The sequence below is a fragment of the Wolffia australiana genome, chromosome 17, assembly GCF_029677425.1.
Source record: "Wolffia australiana isolate 7733 chromosome 17, ASM2967742v1".
NCBI lineage: Eukaryota > Viridiplantae > Streptophyta > Magnoliopsida > Alismatales > Araceae > Wolffia > Wolffia australiana.
In genome coordinates this window covers 8,476,523-8,497,384 of record NC_135851.1, presented here as the reverse complement: position 1 = coordinate 8,497,384, position 20,862 = coordinate 8,476,523, and the positions used below count along the sequence as shown (strand labels likewise).

The 20,862-nt window shown below is 42.9% G+C and overlaps 3 protein-coding genes across 3 annotated transcripts; 1 reads left to right on the top strand and 2 right to left on the bottom strand.

Annotated features, from left to right (window-relative positions):
• Positions 1 to 718: 718 nt before the first annotated feature.
• On the bottom strand, positions 719 to 6,900 carry LOC144714436 (alpha/beta-Hydrolases superfamily protein). The gene is made up of 6 exons (XM_078589179.1): positions 6,655 to 6,900; positions 5,101 to 5,545; positions 4,058 to 4,394; positions 2,404 to 2,502; positions 1,875 to 1,995; positions 719 to 1,155 (listed from the first exon to the last, which is right to left on the bottom strand). Exons 1-6 carry the CDS (start codon positions 6,830 to 6,832, stop codon positions 944 to 946), a joined length of 1,392 nt encoding a protein of 463 aa, XP_078445305.1. The 5' UTR covers positions 6,833 to 6,900; the 3' UTR covers positions 719 to 943.
• A 6,665-nt stretch (positions 6,901 to 13,565) lies between these two features.
• LOC144714610 (transcription elongation factor TFIIS-like) lies at positions 13,566 to 15,886 on the top strand. The gene is made up of 2 exons (XM_078589383.1): positions 13,566 to 13,922; positions 14,619 to 15,886. The coding sequence occupies exons 1-2, from the start codon at positions 13,767 to 13,769 to the stop codon at positions 15,690 to 15,692; spliced, it is 1,230 nt and encodes a 409-aa protein (XP_078445509.1). The 5' UTR covers positions 13,566 to 13,766; the 3' UTR covers positions 15,693 to 15,886.
• A 153-nt stretch (positions 15,887 to 16,039) lies between these two features.
• LOC144714611 (uncharacterized) lies at positions 16,040 to 18,137 on the bottom strand. Its single transcript, XM_078589384.1, has 5 exons — positions 18,006 to 18,137; positions 17,312 to 17,943; positions 16,575 to 16,851; positions 16,444 to 16,491; positions 16,040 to 16,353 (listed from the first exon to the last, which is right to left on the bottom strand). The coding sequence occupies exons 1-3, from the start codon at positions 18,124 to 18,126 to the stop codon at positions 16,654 to 16,656; spliced, it is 951 nt and encodes a 316-aa protein (XP_078445510.1). The 5' UTR covers positions 18,127 to 18,137; the 3' UTR covers positions 16,040 to 16,353; positions 16,444 to 16,491; positions 16,575 to 16,653.
• Positions 18,138 to 20,862: the final 2,725 nt, after the last annotated feature.

The following is a 20,862-nucleotide window of genomic DNA, read 5'->3' as shown; positions in this document are numbered from 1 at the left end:
GTCTTTGAATAATTCTTATGAACTTTTGCAGCTAATGCAAGCGTTCTATTAATTGAAATTGAATGTATCTTTTAAAAAATAGCCTTGCTTTTTAGCTGGAAATCTTGTTTTCCATTTGCATATTTTGTTTTTCATAGTGAAACACTTTAGGGATGATTTCCTACTTTGAGGGAAACTTCCATAAATCCCAGTGCCTGAAAGAGACTGCTGCCTCAGTGACTGAATAATAATATTATATTTTAAAAATAGCAAATCTTTTGGAATCACCTTCATCATCCTAGCAGAATAATAAATGTTTTTGTAAAGGAAAAAGCAAGATCACCCCAGATAGGTAATCAAGCCAATATTATAAAAATGTAAAATAGATTACGAGAAGGACCATACTAGTCCCCCGTTAAAATATTTATTCCCTCATAAACCAGCATGAAACAAAACCTTTCACTTCATGAACGACGCTGTCCGTCAAAGTCATCCTCCCCTTGAAAACAATCTCTTTAAATATAATATTATCATTCATTTTCGAGCAGATAAAGGTTTTAAGTAAAATTTTATTGGGCCTCAACAACTGCAGGCATCATATTAATTCAAATAAAAAAATGCCTGAGAAAAATGCCTTCATGTCTCAGCAGGATAATTGATTTTTATCCTACATGAAACAAAACCCTACACTTTGTTAGCGACGCTGTCGGACAAAGCCATCCTCTCCTTGAAAACGATCTCTTCAACTATAATATTATCATTCATTTTCAAAAACAAAATGGTTTTTTGGAAACTTTTACTGAGCTTCAACATCTGCAGGCATCATATTAATTCAAATAAAAAAGTGCCAGAGAAAATGCCTTCATGTCTCTGCTGGATAATCGGTTTTTATGTTCATATACATAAAATACAGTGAAAATGATTCATTTTCTACCCTACCTATTGGTTGATTGAATAAATTTCATCAATCACAAGCAATTTTCGCTTCACTTGGAGCTCCAAACGCCATTTGCAGGAACTCGCTGACGATCGCCAAGAACTCCTCTGCCTTCTCTTCATGGGGAATGTGCCCACAATTTTTGACAACATGGAGGGTTGACCCCGGAATGGCCGAAGCCAGTCTCTCAGCATTCCAACGTGGAACCACCCGGTCAACGTCTCCTGTTATGATCAACACTGCAAGTTCCAAGAAAATGCAAAATTATTTATATATCGCAGAGTTTAATCATATCTAAGAAACAAAAATAACGAGGAATAGGAAGCAGGATGACCAAGATCAGCGTTTGGCATTGTCGAGAATGAGGAGGATGACGAGTGAACGAAGAAGAGTTGTCAGGTTCATTTTTCCAAGTCCCAACATGGATGGTGATGACTAAGAATATATTTTGGGATGAGGATGAGGAAATAGTCGTAGTCCTCTATCCGTGGTTTGGAGCCAAAAATAACAACGGAGAGCATATGATGATGGTGATGACAATATTTCGACTTGTCATCATACTCATCATCCAGTTTGCAAGGCCATAATTGTCATCCATCTGTTGATGATAAAACAACCTTGTCATTGTCATTTCTCCAAGAAAAACATGGATGAGGATGAAGATAATTTGGAGTCAAAATGACAATGATGAGCTTGACCTCATCCTCCAGCTTTAGTTTGGAGTTGGTGATTAACAGAGTCTTTGTCTAAAGAAATGCATTGAGAAACAGCAGATGTATAGAACCTTTGAACGAGATAGTGCTCTTTCAAATCTCTCAAAATGGAATAGGGAATTTTTAATTCAATGAAAGCTATAAGGAACCGGGGTTTCACGTTTCACTTTCCCGGAAAAAAATATAAATTAAAACGAATTGAGCCGATAACATAACTCGGTTAGAGAAAAAGCCGAGAGATGTACCGGGACATTTTATCTCAGCCAGCCGTGTTGATAATGGAGGCTTTTCTTTGGGAGCCAAGTTTGTGATCATAGCCAAAGTATACTCCAGCAGGCTAACATCCCAATCTTTGGCCCTGAGTGGCTGCAAAACAATATCAATATAAGAGCAAATATGAAAAGTGAAATTGTTAGAAATCCTGAAAAAGGTTGAGGTGATCATATGGGTTTCGATGAGTGGTAATAGCGCTGATGAAGATTCTTATCAAGGAAAGTGAAGAGATAAGGGATCAATCATAGATGAGGTACGAATCAATCATAGTACAAGTCGGCCGAAGATCGGGTTAAACGATCAGGTTGAGTCGAGCTGCAACTTCAGTTTTTCATTCTTGGATATATTCCTAAAGGAAGGAGTACCACTATGCAGAGGGAAATAAACTCAACAGTAGAAAATACCAAAAATACCCCTGGTGGGTAATATGACGAAAATGCCACAAGAGTGGTAGGAGATCATGTCAGACAAATAAAACAGGAGCTTGAATCATACTCCCACCTTCGTATATCCATTTATGATGGCATCAGAAATATTCTTCGCATCATACCAGGAAGATCGAATTGCCTGGATACCAAACTTATCGATGATCTTCCTTACCTGACAAATAAAGACAAAAGAAAATAATTTTACAAGAATAATTGAATTTAGCAACCGTTTCATAGAAAAACTCCTGAAAGACGACTAACAATTGGAGGAAAAGAGAAATTAAATTAGCAAAGGAAGTAAGTACTCTTATAATGAAAGAAGTTAAGTGACCATTAAAATAATGTGGTTCTAGTTATGTATACTTGATACCCATCACCTTATCTACAGAGCCTGTGGAAGTTTTCAAGTCAGCAGGAAACAGTCAACATAACAATACAGTAATATTTTCATTTCAACATATCTCAAGTGAAGCAGTCTTTGGTTCCATCACTATCATATATCTCAGGTGAAGCAGCATCCGCTGACCTTTGGCATAAATTGCCACAAAAGGTAAAATTTAAGTGCGAAACTTGATTTCTGATAAAAGACATTTCCCCGGAGAAAATTATTAGCTTTGCATACATTTGAGGTAATTTAACTGAATATCCTTTTTGTTAGGGAGACATTTGTTAAAGGTATATCAAATCTAAAACTAATGATGTAATGTGCAGCCTATCTATTGTAAAAAGCATTATCAATTTACTTCACAAACTGCAGAGTATTGGTTGGCAGACGATGACGAATTTATCACCATCATCCCTAAATTGCATCATAGTTATCATCATTTCTGGGTGACTCAGATGACCACCGATGAAGATGATGAATTCAAAAGATGGCTGACGATGACGACGATGAAGATGAAAATGTTGGCATTGGAAACCAGATAATAATCTCAATGATGACGACATGATTGAATGTGATGTCTTAGCTTGGAAACCGGACCATGACAATGGTGATTGTGCTAATGACGACGACAATTTCTCGTTATTATGGTCAATTCATCACTCCTTCCTCATTGTCATTGTGGAAGCCAACCTTACCAGCTAGGAACTGATACGAACCTTGATCTAGGTTCGTATCGGGAGGAGGTTGGAGGACGAGGCGAGATAGACGTTCCCGGGGTAGGAGAGTCGAAACGGGAATGAAGAGAGGGGTCAAACAGATGGGGAAAGGGATCGACCGGAGACGAGCCGCCTGATGACGCGGTGAAGGGTTGAAGATCGCGGGGACGGGGATCGCCGGAGACTAGAAGGGAACCGAACGGCAGAGGTAGGAATCGGATTGGAGGGGAACCGGCTGAAGATCTGGTGAGACGATCACGGGGGCAGGGAATCGTTGGACGGTCAAGGGGACGGGACCGAGACGAGGAGGATCGAGATAGTGAGCCAAGAGGCCAAACTTACCTTCATTCTTGACTGCCCTCCTCCAGGGAGGGCTACACGTATTTATAAGAAATGGAAGCAATTACCCTAAACATGAAATGACTAAAATGCTCCTAGTGGGCTAAACTTCCTAAGATACCCTTTAGGGGTATAGGATCGTATCAGGAACCTGGAGAGTTTTTACCATGACAATGGAAAATTATATTACATTTAAAAAATTAGAGTTCACCGTTGCTGTTTTATGGTAATTAAGATGGTGCACAAAGAAGACCGATCAAAGAAACCCAGGAGATAATTGAACTTACCAGAAATCTGCACAGGGCTGAGCGCAAAATTGCTGTCAAGATAACTCTGTATAGATACCCAATCAAATCTTTAATCACTTTAAATGCTTTCCTTGCTGCCTCAACAATAAATCCAGAGAATCTGGACAAGAGATTGCCAACAACAGAGAAGACATTCCAATGTCTCTCTCCCCCATCTTCTTTTCTTTCACCATTCTTCGTCTCTCCTCCCACATCCTTTCTCTCTCTAGACTGAACAACTGGAGCAAAGATAGCCGGTGCCACAAGGATAAGTGCAGCAACCCGTTCAGGAGATTCAAAGTAAGCATCAACCGCGACAAGGCAACCAGCCGAGTGCCTGAGACATTGTTGAATTATCTGACCTGATGAACAGTAGTGATGGAGAAGTAGATTAATACAATTAAGGTTCATGGACGGATGACAAATGGAACAGGATGGAACTCAATCTCTCCTGATCTCGGAACAGAAAGTGGAATGAAATCCTCTATTGGATCTTGCAATGTCACTTTCTGTTTAATTCTGCCATCAATTTCTGCTCTATTACTCTACATTTTACAACAGTTTCTCCCCCTGTTCCGTCAGCCATTCAGTCCCTAGTCGGATTGGTCAAAAGGAAACAACCCCAGTAATGGATGACTGAACAGAAGGTCCATACAGTCCTGTTCCATAAAGGTTCGGGGAGGAATGGCCATCCATCATCCGTTCTGTTTCTTACTGTCATCAGTCATCCGTCCTAACTTCGGAATGGAAAACGGAACAGAGACTTTGTTCCTTTGATTCCGTCCCATTCTGCCATTGGGTACTGGTAATGTCTCTAGTTTACAACCATCCTCTGTTCATTTCAACCAGACCCTAAGACCGAAACAGATTGAAACGTAAGATTCTGTGACAGATGACTGACCAAATTTCCGTCTGCATCTGTCTCATTTTTCCTGAAGCTTTCATTTCATCCATCCCAAACGGGCATCCTTCATCTGTCCCTAAACCTAAACTAAAATTTTAACCAAAATACCCAACTAAATTAGTCATTGGAGAGGACATACCCAACAAGAACAGCCCTCTGGGAACCCAGTTTTTCGATGAAGGAGAGCGTGGCCAGGACAGAGAAGGCAATGGAGTAAGGATTCAGAGGTGGGTCGTCTGCTTTCTTGATGCCCAAGGGGTCCCGGCGTGGCCTTGATGTCAATCCAAACGCAGGTCTATCGAAAGCTAGAACAGATGAGCCCATCAGACTAGCAAGAGGCTTCAGTACTCGGCTCCATGAAAAGGAAGAAGCCCCAAATCCATGAAGCAGAATCATGGGCATCGAGAACAACTCAATTTTGCCTTCTTCTTCTGGGCAACATATCTTGTGGTGTATATTGACACCCTCAAATTGATAGAATAAGCTATCTGGGTCTGATAATAAGGTTGGATCTACCAGTTCATCTTGATCCACCCCTGCTATACTCCTCGATTTCTTCTTCGATTCTGCTTCCGAAAGGCGATCTGTGTAATTCAAAAGCAATGCAGACAAGGTTCAGCACGTCCCTAACAGGTCGATGGCAATGTTGACGACTGATTAACAGTTTGCCAGTGAAGTTGTCATTGACAATTTGCTGATAACATCATCGTCCACCACCAAAATAAAAGCCAACAACAATTTTTATGTAAAGTTGTCTAAAACATTGAAATAAACCAACTGGTTGTCTATTTGTAGATGATGCCATCCACATCAACTGTATTGGAGTGCCCATGCACGCCAATGCCATCATCTATACCAACCGTTCATGGCACCCATCAACGTCATTGATGCTGTTAACATTGACTATAGGCAAAGCCTGCCATTACGATCTCAATTCGGAGTCGAGTTCTGCAACTCCAGATGACGTTGACTATCAACATTGAAAATCATTGACAATGACATAGATGCGAAGTTGACCCAGATGACATCTTCGCATAAAAAAGACGTCATCGTCAACCGACTGCTATACACGCCAACGGTGATGTCAGCAACATCTTCCTCAACCAACTGCCAGCCAAATTCGTCCACATCGACGAGGGTTGTAGACGTCGATGTTGACGTTGAAGATTGACGTAGACCAACCCCTAGCCCGTAGGGTTTGAGAAATTGAGGAATTAGAGGGGTGGGATTGCATTTTATTTAAATTCAGCACAGTCAAAGTCAACGATGACGAATGTGGTCAACCATCCACGATACCGGTCATCGTCAACCGATTATTGACCAACATTCAACAAGGTCAACTATGGTTGCAGACGTTATGGCGACGGTTGACGTGAACCGAACTCTTGGGTTGGAGAAATTGAGCAATTAGAGGACAACCCTAAATGCAATCTCATTGATGATATTGAAATTGATGATAGTAACGAAGCTGATGATATCGAAATTGAGGATATTAACGATATTGATCTCGATGACACTGAAATACACGCTGTTTAGCTCTAGAAAAAAAAACACAGATGATGCTGACTATATCCGTATCGACGATAATGTGCCAATTGAGCAAGCGACGTCGAAAATAGACGGCTTTGATATCATCCCTCAATCCGAATTAAGCAAAACAATTTCCTGTTGCAGAAGATTGGAACAAACAGACCTGGAAATTCCGCGCCAGACCCAGCAAGCGAAGCGGATTTGCACAAAAATTGACTCGCCCTCTTGAAATTGAGTTGAGAAGGAGCGTCGGGAACCCTAAAAGATAATTCCTTCGCGCTCTTCCGGGGTAAATGTGGATCGAAACAGGCGATTTGGCGGCATCCAAGCGCCAGAGGCATCGAAAAATCTTCAATTGATCGAAGCAGAAACTGGGCTACTCTCTGATAAGTCGATTGATTGAGAAAGCCCTTTCTACTTGGATTTTATACCCCTTTTTTGGACTTGATTCTGAATTAATTATTACATAGTTCTCGAGATATCGTAATATATTTTTAATCTTGATTATATGAAAATTTCATCCATTATATTCACGTCTAGGGTCGAAAGATCTTCAATTGATCGAAAGAGAAGATGGGCTACTCTCTGAGAAGTCGATTGATTGAGAGAGTTCTTCCTACTTTTTGGACTTGATTCTGAATTAATTATTTTATAGCTATTGAGAGATGATAATAAATTTATTATTTTGATTATATGAAAATTTCATCTGTGTGTGCATTTTATTCATGTCTAGGGTTGAACATTGAAGACAGAAATGGGACCGCAGGTTCACCATTTTAGGGCGAACCGATTAGACGGGTAGCATCGGGTTTGAGTATAGTGCACGGACACAGACAGGACGGTAATTTCATCCGTGCACGAAAAAATCATCCCCCCAGGAGTTCCGACCTTTGACGGGACGAAGAGTTGTCCGCCCATCCCCAGAGGGAACGGTTGACTCATCCATGGACGAAATAACCGTGCCTTCTGGGGCCTTGGACGACGGGCAGGATGGTTTCTGTGTCCTGCAAGAGTCGTGTGTTCATCTGCCTGAGAGCTCCAGCTGGAATTTGACACGTGTCGTGCCACATGTCAAATTCTAAGTGGCCTGAGGCACTACCACGTCCCGAACGCGGGACGGGACGATAATGTCTTGGACAGGACGGTTTTCGGACGGGACGGGACGTTGATGAAAATATTTGGGACTGGACAAACTCTGGACGGGATGAAAATATTTGGGACGGGACGAACTCAAGACGGAACTTCCAAAAATTGGGACATTTAACGGGATGATCTTCATCCTGTCCTGTCCTTTGTCCACTTCCTGGATGATGGTGCACTATGGGTTTAAGGTTCAAACTGGACCATGACCTGAATTAAATATATTAAATATTTATTTAGTCATCCCTGTGTGCGCCTCTCGCCTCCCTCTCACTCCGATCCAGATCCATCTGCTCTAGCTTCCCGCCCATTATTGGCTGAGAGAACCTGTCGAGGAAAACAGGAAGGGTGAAAGAAGGGAAGGTAAGGGAAAGTGGTTATGTTGATGGTCAATGCAATCATCTTCATGACTTTTCAGCTTTGATTTTTACATTGACTAGCAGACTTGACAGGACCAGACAAAGACTGGATAAGACGGATGGAACCGGACCAAACTTTATTTAAATTGCTAAAAACGATGACCAGACTGGGACTGTCTAAGCTTATTCACATCTGCTTCACCACTATTCTATAATTCCTATTTTAGAGCTCTTTTTTTGGCCTATCTAAGAATGATATACAGTCATGTTTCAAGGGCAAGAGTTTTTAGGAAGGCTTTTGGTTGTAGGATTGTTCTGAAGTGCAACCAATTTCTCACTCTATTTATATCCAAATTTATTTTGACTAAATCATCTTGGATTTGAATGTTTTTTGTATAAATTTTATTTTTAATGTTGATTCCCCAAAAGTCCCATTTTGATTTAGTTAATATTTTTATGGATATTTCCTAAAATAATGTTGATTCTGTCATTGAGTTCAAATCTGTATTTTGTCTTTGGATGTTCCTGGATGATAGAGGATGAACTTGTGATTTCAAATACCGAGTTCTGATTGACACTTTTAATGATTGAATATATACAAAGAATTATACGACAATCATTCAGATAGCAAGTTCTTCCCTTTATACCAAAAAAATTAATTTTCCAAATTCTCTAGAAGACAGACTTGATAAGTCTAACTAATTAAACTTCACTTGTCATCTCACTATCCCTATTCATGTAATTCAGAATAGTAGTCAACTTAAGCTTCAAAAATTTTCATAATTTATTGTCTTTAATAAGGGATAATAAAATAGAATAAAAATCTAGGAGCCTATAGTTATTTCAAAAATCAAATTCAGTCATTTAGGTATTAGGTAAATGGTAGATGCATATTTTTGTATTGTTATGTGATGGAAATATATGTGGCCGGCAAGCCAATCACACATTCCACATCACGTTCCATATTCATTAGTAGAACATATTCATTACAGTGCACGTGTGATGCGTATAATGAAGTCCACGAATACAAGATCGGACTTAGTGAATTATGATGAGATCGTAATGCGGAGATCACTAGTCTTTAAGCATGTGTTCTAAACATTCCTATTCGAAGGATACACGAGAAGGACATCGAAGTATCCGGATAGAATAGCACTATCTAGCCTCACTCATATGATGAGTATGGCCGGTCCCGTAGCCATTAGTGTGGCGACACTAAGGATAGATAGTGGGTGCTCTTTAGTGGAAAGAGTTCACTAAATTGATCCGTACGAATCCCTGAATGGTATTATACCGAACTGTCAATCAGGTTGATTTACGTCACGGTTGTGTAAGTGGTCCTTAGACCTGAGACACCAAAGACGTCTTGTGGATGGACGGTTGTACTTTGGCTATGGCCGACGAGTTTCTAATCATGGGATTCTAAACAGTCTTAGTTTGGGTGCATCAAGAAGTACACGAAGGCGATTGAGTGGTCAAGATGGGATCGTCCACCCTCGGTATAAGAGGTGACAGCTCAAGGAAGACGGTGCAACTAAGTCCTTGGCCAAGGCAGTGAAATATCGAAGAAGAGTTCTCCGATGATTTCCAAATGCATCAGTACTAACTCGGATGACCGATTAGGGTTTGACAGTTGACCATACCCTAAGTCGTCCAAGGAGCGTCAAGTGGATGAGGGATTATACATACAGGGTAACTGATGATGAACAGGTTCCATAAGTGAGTCGATACACACTCCTTTGTATCTTCTAGGACACGAGGTGTAGCTTGGCACCCCACGTGTCGGAGTCTCGACCTATTGATTGGGTTAAATCAATCCGATATTAATTAATCTATATGATGATATAGTTAATTAATTTGGAAGGCCAATAAAGGTTATTGGGCCGCTGGAGTCTTTAACTAGACTGATACATGGGCCTAGAGGGTCACACGCAAATGGTCTTTTGGACGTTGGAAGATATACTTAAGTTTTGGGGGTTTTTATGAAAAATAACCACTTAGTATAAATAGGGGAAGGCCCTGAACGAAATTCACCCAGGCCAGAATTGTTCAGGGGCCTTTCCCCTTCTTCTCCACTCTCCCCATACCCCCTCTCCATCCCTGATGTGATCGGGATGACATAACGACGCCGACGGAGAAAGAACGGGGCTCGTCAACGAGAAGGAGGAGATTAGACGCGCCGAGGACTGCGTCGATACGTCTAGAGGCTGCACACTTGAGCAGCTCAACTCATCTTGCTCCGGGATCGAAGAAATCACGGATGCGATCTGTGAAAAGGTACTTTGTTTAATGTTTTCGTTGATGCCGTTCGATTCGCAAAAGACTTCCGTTGCACATCGTTTCGATTTTTTCATCCAAGTCAAGGCCTCTAGAACCCAACATTATATTTGTTTGTAATACCTAGTCAGCTTCTGTATTCAATAAAACATCGATAATAAATTAATTTTCTCAAACATTAATAACTTGTAAATTAATTTTCTCGGCCTTGAAAATTAATTAATCAAATTTGAATATCAATGTCTCTTTGTAAGAGTAGTGTTTGAGACCTTTTAGGATCATAATTTTCTGGTATTTGTGTCTACTATTTTTGGACCATATTTGAAACAGTGATGTCGTGTTTAAGATTGCTTCACTATGACCTTGAAAAATTATAACCTAATGCTTATCCGGAAATTATAAGGACCTTCTATGAAAATTTTCATCATGGAAAGCTTCAATTTGACATCAACTAGTTTGGCGCCAGATAAAGAGCCAAACTATTCTTATCTGGTCGCGCTGGATAGTAATGGTGGAGGACATGGCCAGAGTCTGATATCCGTCCTATATCTGGTATCGGACGTTCAAAATCCAATTTCCGGAAAACAGAAATTTTGAGCTGTATATATTGAACGAGGTAGGATATACATATTAAACAATTTAATAATTAATTGTTATATTATTAACTCAATTAATACGTAATAAATAAATATATTCAATATATTACTGTCTCGTTTAATAAATACAGCTCAAAATTTCTGTTTTATTCCATATGGGACAATAGGATTCAGAGTTTAATGTTAAACTCTGAATCATGTTATCCCATATGGAAGAAAACAAAAAAGTTAGAGCTGTATATATTAAACAAGCTACTTTGTAATTTAGAAAGCTCTTTGCTACACCGCTGGCCCACGGATAACCTCTCCAAACTGTTGCAATATGACCATTACATTATATTTTTACACAACCCTTATAAGTTGGATATTGAAATCCGATATCCAACTCCGATATCCAATATCGTCATCCTCATCGAGAGACGGAGGCGGATAACGACATTGAGACGGATATCGATATCGAACATCGGTACTTAACAGACCGATATCCAATATCGTTATCCAATATCTGGATATTGGATAAAAAAAAGGATACCAAAAAAATTTATTTTTGATATCCAGTACAGTATCCATCCCGATACCGTAGTACAATACCAGTATCAGGAAGGGGGATCCGTACTGACATGATATAATGATGAACCATAACTTAGGGTTAAGTACATCGTTTAAGGCTTACAGTTTGTACATCAATATTTACTTTTTTCCTTACGAGCCCAGAGCAAGGGTTGAATCCACAGGGAGAAAGTATTGAATAAACAATTTTGTCATTAATTTATATTTTTGGATTTTATATTTGTTTAAGTACTGATTATAGTGAAACTTAAGCCAATATATCTGCAGGAAATTCATATAAATAAATATCATAGTTGAAAGTACTGAGTGATTCCAATTAAAATACCTCAACCAGCGCTTGGAGGGAAACAGTTGATGGTTGACGACGATGGTGTGGCGGGGGTGGAACACATGAACGAAATACGGCCACTGATCGCGACAGAGATGGTGGTGGATATGCGTTGACTAACGACAGAGACGAGGCGAGTGATGACAATTTTACGGTCGACGGTGGCAACAGAGATGGAGGTCGTTATGCGCCAACAAGCATCTGCGATGAAAGTGTGATGGCGAGGACGCCAACACTTCAGCATCGAACGCGTCACCACGGTCAACCGGAGTCAACACGCCCGCTATGGACCACGCTCAACCGGAGTCAACCGAAGTCAACATGCCACAACCGTCGACAAGCACGTCTCCACCCACGCACGTCCCTACGAGCGTCATGACACGACGCCAGAGGCAGATCCACAACTGCCCTTTGGCGTGACACGACGCACGTCTTTATTTTCTCGTCATTTTCTCTTTCCTCGAAGGCCTATATATAGGCCATTGTTTTCAAGAAACATTAGGCAATCAAAATTCAAGAATCGAGTTTTTGTTTAACTCTTCTTGGAGGATTGCCCAGCCTCCCCTATCTTCCACCTTCCAAACCCTACTCGCCGTCGCCGCCGCCGCCGCCGCTACCGCCACTGCCGCGGCCTTGCAACGTTGGCCTCCCCTCTTCTCTCTCTTTCTCTCCATTCTCTCCTCTCTCTTTCTCTCCAAGGGGGCCACCCAGACTGCCCGCACGCCGCCCGCGCGCCGTTCGCGCGCCGACCGCGCCGCCGCGCCCGCGCGCCGCCCTCGCCTGCCCCGACAACCTTCGCCAAGGCCGCTCGAGACCGCACTCCGGCTGCCCCTGTCCGGACGCCGTCGGCGCTTCAAGCCGCGTGCGCTGCGTGCACTCGGGTGCGCTCCGCCGCACTCCGCGCACTCAGCGCGCTTCGCGCGCGCGGGTGTTCGCCCACGCTTGACGCTGCGCCCACGACAACCACACTTAACCAGGGCCTTTCAACGCCCGGAACGTCCAGCCTCGTCCTCGTCCAGTGGGCCGCTCAACGCCCGGATTCGCCCAGCCTCGTCACGTTCAGAATTGCCCGCAACCTCTTCACGCACTGCGGTGCTGAGGTACGCCTGAACTCTTTGGTGTCGACGTGTTCTCCGTCCAGTGTTTTCTCGGGAAGTTTCCACCGCCGTCGGAATCTGAATTGGTTTCAATTCTCTGCTTCTTCAACCTACCTCTCGAGTGTTTCCTCGCGACGCGAATTCGACGTATTGATTTCGGTGCTTAGGCATCGTCGCGGTGGGAGAAGACGGTACTCCCGCCCTCGATAAGGGTCGGAGCTACACCCCCAGATTTTCATCGGTTTTAAAGTCCGGATCCGACCGTGAATTTCTGTGGATTGTTTTATCCCTCACGCCTATCCTACCCCTAGTCCTGTCGTCCCGCCCTTCCTCGCCTACCCCGTAGTCGTCCTACGTCAAAGTGACATACATGATAGTAGAAACCTAGGCTATCAACAATGATAAATGAGACGTGAACTACTTCATAAACATATCTCCCTTCCACACCAATCAAAACTTTCGTAAACTTATCGTAGCTCGTCGTCTCGAGAGCATTAAACAGCAATGTAACCCTTTTCAGTAGCATCAACAAGATAATGTTAATGAAAATTAGCATGCAAAGGGGACTAAAACATAGGCTAATAAAATGTCTGAACCAGAAGGTTATTTTCAGCAGAGTAAACCTTATCTTGCAAATCTCACCGTTGGTTAAGCATGAGGAGATTGATGGACGGCCCAGATCAATCGTGGACTCTGTAAGCCCTACGAGATCGGGAGGGTTTCGTTCAAGCGAGATCTCTCCGCTCTCCATTCTTCCGTCGTCGATCCGCTAGGGTTTCGTTGATTCTCGTTTCTCTCCATGATTGTTCGGTAGATTGTGGGGAAAATTTATCATTTTTGCGGAAGATTGTGGAGATTTTTTCGAACTTTCGGTTCGAGGTTTCGCTTGAATCGGATTCTCGAGAACAATGGAGAAGGAGATTCTGGAGATGTTCGCGGTCGCGAAGAAGGCGGGGGATGCTGCGGCGGCGGATGGTGGCTCGGCGGAGATCGCTCGATGTTTGGATGCGCTCCGGCAATTGAGGAAATTTCCTTTGACGACGAAGGAGCTCGTCGCCACGAAAGTAGGTCTCCGCCATGTTTTTTTCTCAGTTCGTCGTCATTTCTTTCTTCCGTTTCTCAATTTCATTCCGAAATTTTCAGTTCCGGCGCTCCATTTGGTCGATGAATTTCTGTGTTTGTTCTAACCCTAATCTCTAATTTCAGGAGCTGTACGATAGTCGGTTTTGGTTTGCGAAGATCTAGACAACTTGGAATCATTTCTGTAATTTGATTGCAGCAGCATCGATTACCAGCATCGAGTTTTTTTTTCACAGTCGTTTCTTATCCATTCGCATTGAATTTTTTTCGTCTCTAGATTCATCGATTCTGTTGCGCTTTTATCGAGATTATATCTGTCATTAATTCTATCGAATCCGATGAATTTATTTGATTTCTCCGTTGATTTTTTGCTTACCAATTCAGCTCGCTGCTTTCCATAATCATTGTTTCTGAAACTTTTTTTCCCAGGGAAATCAAAATTCAACAGAAGAGGCCTTGAATTTCTCACTCCTGTTCTTTAAACTGAATTTTGCTCACCAATTTAGCTTCGCTGCTTTCCATAATCATTGTTTCCAAATTTCTTTTCCAGGGAAATGAAAATTCTACAGAAGAGGCCATGAATTCCTCACTCCTTTACTTTAAATTGATTCATCAAGAACCATCTAGTGAATTCAACAAAGTTCTTCCTGTTCTAAACAATTTTTTTTTTTTTTCTGCAGGTGGGCAAAGCAATTCTCTGCCTCACAAAACACCCCCAGCAGAAGATCCAGGCAGCCGCCGCCGAGCTCCGCCAGCACTGGAAGAACTTGGTCATCGACGAGGCATCCGCCAAGAACAAGAAGAGCCACCCACCAGAGCCGCCCGCCTCCGCCGCCGCCGCCGCCTCTCGAGCAACCGCCACCACCGAGAAATCCCATAATTCTGCTGCAACAGATCATTCCAACAAATCCCCCGCCGCCGCCTCGTCTCCGGCGACCGCCCATGTTGAGAAATCCAACAAATCCCCCGCCGCCGCCTCGTCTCCGGCGACCGCCCGTGTTGAGAAATCCAACAAATCCACCGCCGCCGCCATCACCGCCTCTCCGGCGGCGGAGAGATCCAACAAATCAGCCGCGGCCGCGAACAATGCCTCTCCGGCGACGGAGAGATCCAACAAATCCGCAGCCGGCACGAAGATTGAGTCTCTTCCCAATGGAAGAGAACATGCCAAAGCGAAGAGAGACGTCCAATTGGAGCAGAATTCGACTCCGAAGCTGTCGTCGATGGTCAAGTGCAACGACGAGGCAAGGGACAAGGTGCGGGAGTTGCTGGCGGAGGCGCTGGCGAGGGTGGCGGGGGAGGTGTCGGCGGAGCTGAAGAGCGAGGCGGCGGCGGCGGACCCGATCCGGGTGGCGGTGACGGTGGAGTGCCGCATGTTCGAGAAGCTGGGCAAGTCGACGGGGCCGCAGAAGGCGAGGTACAGGTCAATTCTGTTCAACATGAGGGATGCCAAGAACCCGGATCTCCGGAGGAGGGTTCTGCTGGGGCACGTGACGGCGGCGGGGCTGGTGGACATGGCGGCAGAGGACATGGCCAGCGACGAGAGGAAGAGGCAGAATCAGCAGATCAAGGACAAGGCCATCTTCGAGTGCGAGCGAGGCGCCCCCGCCAAGGCCACCACGGATCAGTTCAAGTGCGGGCGATGTGGGAAGAGGAAGACCACTTACTACCAGCTTCAGACCCGGAGCGCCGACGAGCCCATGACCACTTTTGTCACCTGCGTCGAGTGCAACAACCATTGGAAGTTTTGTTGATCTTCCCCCCCCCCCCCTCTCTTTCTCTATCTTTATTTCTCTCTCAAGAGATGATGATGATGATGGGCAATTGGTTCTGACATTGTTCATGATCTGGGCTGCGGCGAAACTTGAGAGAGAGATCCCTGTCTCTATCTTTATTTCTCTCTCAAGAGATGATGATGATGATGATGATGATGATGGGCAATTGGTTCTGACATTGTTCATGATCTGGGCTGCTGCGAGACTTGAGAGAGAGATCTCTGTCTCTATGCTTATTTCTCTCTCAAGAGATGATGATGATGATGATGATGATAGGCAATTGGTTCTGACATTGTTCGTAATCTGGGCTGCTGCAAGACTTGAGAGAGAAAAAAGAGAGTAGTTTAATCAAATTATAAGTTCTCCTGCTCATCCACTCGCCTTCCTTCTATCCATCTTTTTATTTCTCTCTCTCAAGAGATCTGGACTGGAACAAGTGTTATCAAATTGCAAGATATTGTTGTCACCTGGTGAGCGAAAACTAGTGTCATCTCTTCTCAATCTTCTTCCAGCCGAAACCTTTCATCAGGAATAAAATGGATCCGCTTTATTCGTACAACTCCAGAGCAGGATCACAATAATCAAACGGTTAAACAGCAGATCCAGGCATCGGATCTTCACTCTCTTCACCCAACAACGCCTGCACCAAGTTAAAAAAGAAAAAAAAAACATCAAACCCCACGATCCCAACAAGTCTAAAACCAAGATCTTGAAAAATGATCAAACTTACCAACCGGGAAGCAGAGTTCCTGAGAGAAGACCTCAAAGACGGCGAGATCTGAGAGAAACGGTCAGTCACGGAGAAGAAGAACAAGGAAGAACAATGAAGAACAGGGAAGAACAAGGAAGAACAGATCTCACCGAGGAAGAAGACGGGCCAAGTTCCCTTAGGCGGATGAGATAGCGGAGTTCGGCCTCCATCTTCAACTGCGCTTCCCATCTATCTTCCATCTCTCTGACGGCCTCTTCCAAGATCCGACCCTTCTCCATTAACAGCTTCTCCGTCTTCTCCCGATCCAATCTCAGCCGCTCCCTTCGCCTCCGCGCCTCGCCGAGCTCCATCGCCAGCGTTCTGTCCGTCGGATCGACCTCCATCGCCGTCTCTTCTCATCGCCCCCTCCCACTTCTTAACAAGAGACTAATCCCAAAAAAAAAGGAAAAAAACCCTTTTTTCTTCAATTTCTGAAGAGCTCGATTCCTCTAAATAAAGAAAAAGTTGGGCTTCTTTTTCTACCGCTGAGTCGGCCGGAAGAGAGCCGTCCAAAGAAAAAAAAAAGGAAAAAAAGCCCTTTTTTCTTCAATTTCTGAAGAGCTCGATTCCTCTAAATAAAGAAAAAGTTGGGCTTCTTTTTCTACCGCTGAGTCGGCCGGAAGAGAGCCGTACAAAGAAAAAAATAAGGAAAAAAAGCCCTTTTTTCTTCAATTTCTGAAGAGCTCGATTCCTCTAAAATAAAGAAAAAGTTGGGTTTTTTTTTCTACCGCTGAGTCGGCCGGAAGAGAGCAGTCCAAAGAAAAAAAAGGAAAAAAAGCCTTTTTTCCTTCAATTTCTGAAGATCTCGATTCCTCTAAAATAAAGAAAAAGTTGGGTTTTTTTTTACCGCTGGGTCGGGCCGGGAGAGGATGTCGCGGGCTGAAGGATATCCCATGAGTCGATGAAGAGGGTTGTTGAAAGGCCGCTGATTTTGCGTTGCGGAGAAGGAGAAAACTAGAATTTTGAAGCAAGATCCGCATTTGAGCTTGTGGCTGCGGCCGGAAGAAGCTAGAAAATCGGCCGGGAGATGGAGGAGTTGACGGCAGTGATGGCAGATCACGAACGGAGATCCCCCCATGATCGGCCGGCAGTGGCGTTTCGACGGCTGAGATCTCTTCCCCAGCTGACTGCTCCCCTCCGATGAACCCCCCCAGGAACTAAAATCCAGCGATGATCTTGAGATTTCTTCCAGTTCTTCACTTATTCTTGATCTGGGTTGTGTTGTTTTGATCGAGTTCTTTGATGGGTATGGGAGGAACGTCGAGTTCTTGGAGATGGAGAGGCTGCTGAGAGAGAACCTGGCGGAGTGGAAGTCGTCGTCGGTTGTGGATGATGCCCAGCTCTGCTTGCGATGAGATTTTCCCTTTGAAATCTTTGGAATTTCGTGTTCTTCGTTGGCCGATTGGTCATCTCTTTCTTGGCTGGAACTTGCTGCGTTGTCCGAGGTTTGTTGATGATTCTCTTGTCGTTTGTTCTTGGCTGCATAGGAGATGAAGTGAAATTTTTGAATGAAATTTTTGGAATTTTGGTTTGAGGAAGACCTGTTAAGATCGTTTCGCATCCTCCACATTTGTAGATTTGCAGGTTGGGGGGTTCTGGCAGGAGGCGGAGGCAGCGGGGGCACTTGACGACGCGGAGATTGGCGTTTCCGGTGTTGGCCATGGCTGCCGAGATCGAATCTTTTCAAGGAGAAATCGGAGATGTCAGAGTTTTTGTTGATTTTAGAATGGTTAAGAACTGATGATAGACTGAATTGGAGGCTTTAAAAAACTCTAGAAATCGGGGAGATTGGTGGAGAGTCGAAATCAAGCGGCAAAATTGTGCACATTTCTTTCTATTTTCGTGGAGACTGAGCTAATGATCGATTCAGAAGCAGATAAATGAGGGCTTCTGAGCGAGTTGAGGGGGAACTGAGACAATATTCGAGAGAATCCCGCTTTATGAATCTCTCGAAATGGGGGAGATTGATGGATCGTCGACATCAAGCAGCGAATTTTTCTACATTTCTTCGATTGTCGTGGAGATTGAGCTAATGATCGATTCAGACGCAGATAAATGAGGGCTTCTGAGCGAATTGAGGGGAAATTGAAACAGTTCGTCAGGGAATCTCGCTTTTTGAATCTCTAGAAATGGGAGAGATGGACGGAGAGTCGACATCGAGCAGCGAATTTGTACACATTTCTTTCGATTTTCATGGAAATTGAGCTAATGATCGATTCAAACGCAGATAAATGAGGTCTTCTGTGCGAATTGAGGAGAAATTGAAACAATTCGCGGGGGAATCCCGCTTTATGAATCTATAGAAATGGGGAGATTGGTGGAGATTCAACATCAAGCGTCGAATTTGTGCACATTTCTTTCGATTTTCATGGAAATTGAGCTAATAATCGATTCAAACGCAGATAAATGAGGGCTTCAATGCAAATTGAGGAGAAATTGAAACAATTCGAGGGGGAATCCCGCTTTATGAATCTATAGAAATGGGGGAGATTGGTGGAGATTCAACATCAAGCATCGAATTTGAGTACCAAAAAACGAATCAGACGAACCGAGTGAATTTGTGCACATTTCTTTCGATTATCGTGGAGATTGATCTAGTGATCGATACCAACGCAGATAAATGAGGGCATCTGTGATAATTGATGGGAAATCAAAACAATTCGCGAGGGAATCCCGCTAGATCTCGAACGCAACAAGAAAGAAAGTAGACCATTCCCGATCGAGGAACAAATCCGACAGACGAATCTTGATTTCGAACACGACCTCGGAATCAAAACGGAAGGGCAAATTCAAGCCCTAAATATTAGAAAATCAGAGAAAACATGCGTACCTCGTCGGCGAATTCACAGCAAAGAGTATCAAGAAAACGAGGAGAAATTCGAAAAAAAAGAAGAAATATATCGACGATTTCGAAGATGATCCAATCCCGTGCAGATCACGCTTACCGGATCAACTTGCAAGAGCACAGACGAAGACATTCAGTGAAGACGAGTTCATTGACTGCTCTTATTTCACACTGGAGTGCAATTTCTTCTCCTTTGAGCTTGGGCACGAAGACCTGGTCAAATCCATGGAAATTTAGAGAGAGAGATGGATAGATGGTGATAGATAGACAGATAGATAGGATGGATAGAGAGAGTCATAGATATATATAATGATGTAGAGAGATAGATAGATGGAGATTGGTAGATAGATAGATAGATAGAGAGAAAGAGATTGATAGATGGACAGATAGATATAGAGATATATGATAGATGGAGAGACAGATTCGTATATGGATAGTGATACGGAGAGATAGATAGAGGACAGAGATTGATTTATACAGAGATATATAGATGAAGATTTACAGATAGATAGGTGGAGAGAGAGATTGTTATGTATAGAGATAGATAGATGAAGATTGATAGATATATAGAGAGACGTATAGATGGAGATAGATAGATAGATAGACAGACAGATAGATAGATGGATAGAAATTGATATATAGAGAGATATATAGATAGATGGATAGATAGAGATTGATATATTGAGATATATATAGATGGAGATTGATAGATAGATAGATAGATAGAAATTGATATATAGAGAGATATATAGATGGAGATTGATAGATAGATAGAGAGAGAGAGAGATTGGTATATAGAGAGATACAGGATAGATGGAGATTGATATATAGAGAGATACATGATAGATGAAGAGAGAGAGACGGACATAGATATGATCTGGAGAGATATAAAAATGGAGATTAATGGCGATAGATAGAAGGAGAGAGAGACACACAGTGGTAGATAGAGAGATAAATAGAGATGGATTGGTAGAGGTCATTGGGAGAAAGAGAGAGACGTGTAGTTAGGCATAGAGAGAGAAAGAGAGTTGTGGATAGATAGAGAGATAGTTGGAGGTTGAAATAGACAGATAGATAAATTAAGATGGATATGTAAACATCTTCAGGGAGAAAGAGAGAGAGAGATGCATAGTTAGATGTAGAGAGAGAAAGAGAGAGAGAGAGAACTCGAGTGAGAGGTAAGTATATAGATTGATATGTACATATACGGATGGAACTTGATGGAGATAGATGTAGAGTGATCTATGGAGATTGTTAGAATTATAGAGAGAGATCAATATATGCAGACTGATGAAGATTTATAGAGAGATAGAGAGTGATAGATGGGTACGCATATATAGAGAGAATGTGATTTATATATATACATACATAGGATAGAAAGATATTGATATGTGCAGATATATACAAATAGATTGATATTGATATATGTAGAAAGACAGCGAAAGAGGGAGAGACGAGACATATGGATATATATATAGAGAGAGATAGATAGATAGGCAGATATATGGAGGTAGATAGAAAGACAGAGATAGATAGGTGGATAAATAGAGAGA

What these genes read in the sequence shown, in the direction of transcription:
- LOC144714610 (XM_078589383.1), top strand. Translation starts at nt 13,767, where the DNA reads ATGGAGAAGGAGATTCTGGAGATGTTCGCGGTCGCGAAGAAGGCGGGG. An exon ending in AGGAGCTCGTCGCCACGAAA is followed by an intron (nt 13,923 to 14,618) that starts GTAGGTCTCCGC and finishes TTTTTTCTGCAG; the next exon opens with GTGGGCAAAGCAATTCTCTG.
- LOC144714611 (XM_078589384.1), bottom strand. Translation starts at nt 18,126, where the DNA reads ATGGCCAACACCGGAAACGCCAATCTCCGCGTCGTCAAGTGCCCCCGC. An exon ending in ATGCGAAACGATCTTAACAG is followed by an intron (nt 17,944 to 18,005) that starts GTCTTCCTCAAA and finishes TCTCCTATGCAG; the next exon opens with CCAAGAACAAACGACAAGAG. An exon ending in TCTCCCGGCCCGACCCAGCG is followed by an intron (nt 16,852 to 17,311) that starts GTAAAAAAAAAC and finishes TTTTGGGATTAG; the next exon opens with TCTCTTGTTAAGAAGTGGGA.
- LOC144714436 (XM_078589179.1), bottom strand. Translation starts at nt 6,832, where the DNA reads ATGCCTCTGGCGCTTGGATGCCGCCAAATCGCCTGTTTCGATCCACAT. An exon ending in GTCTGGCGCGGAATTTCCAG is followed by an intron (nt 5,546 to 6,654) that starts GTCTGTTTGTTC and finishes TGAATTACACAG; the next exon opens with ATCGCCTTTCGGAAGCAGAA. An exon ending in CAGAGGGCTGTTCTTGTTGG is followed by an intron (nt 4,395 to 5,100) that starts GTATGTCCTCTC and finishes ACAATGTCTCAG; the next exon opens with GCACTCGGCTGGTTGCCTTG.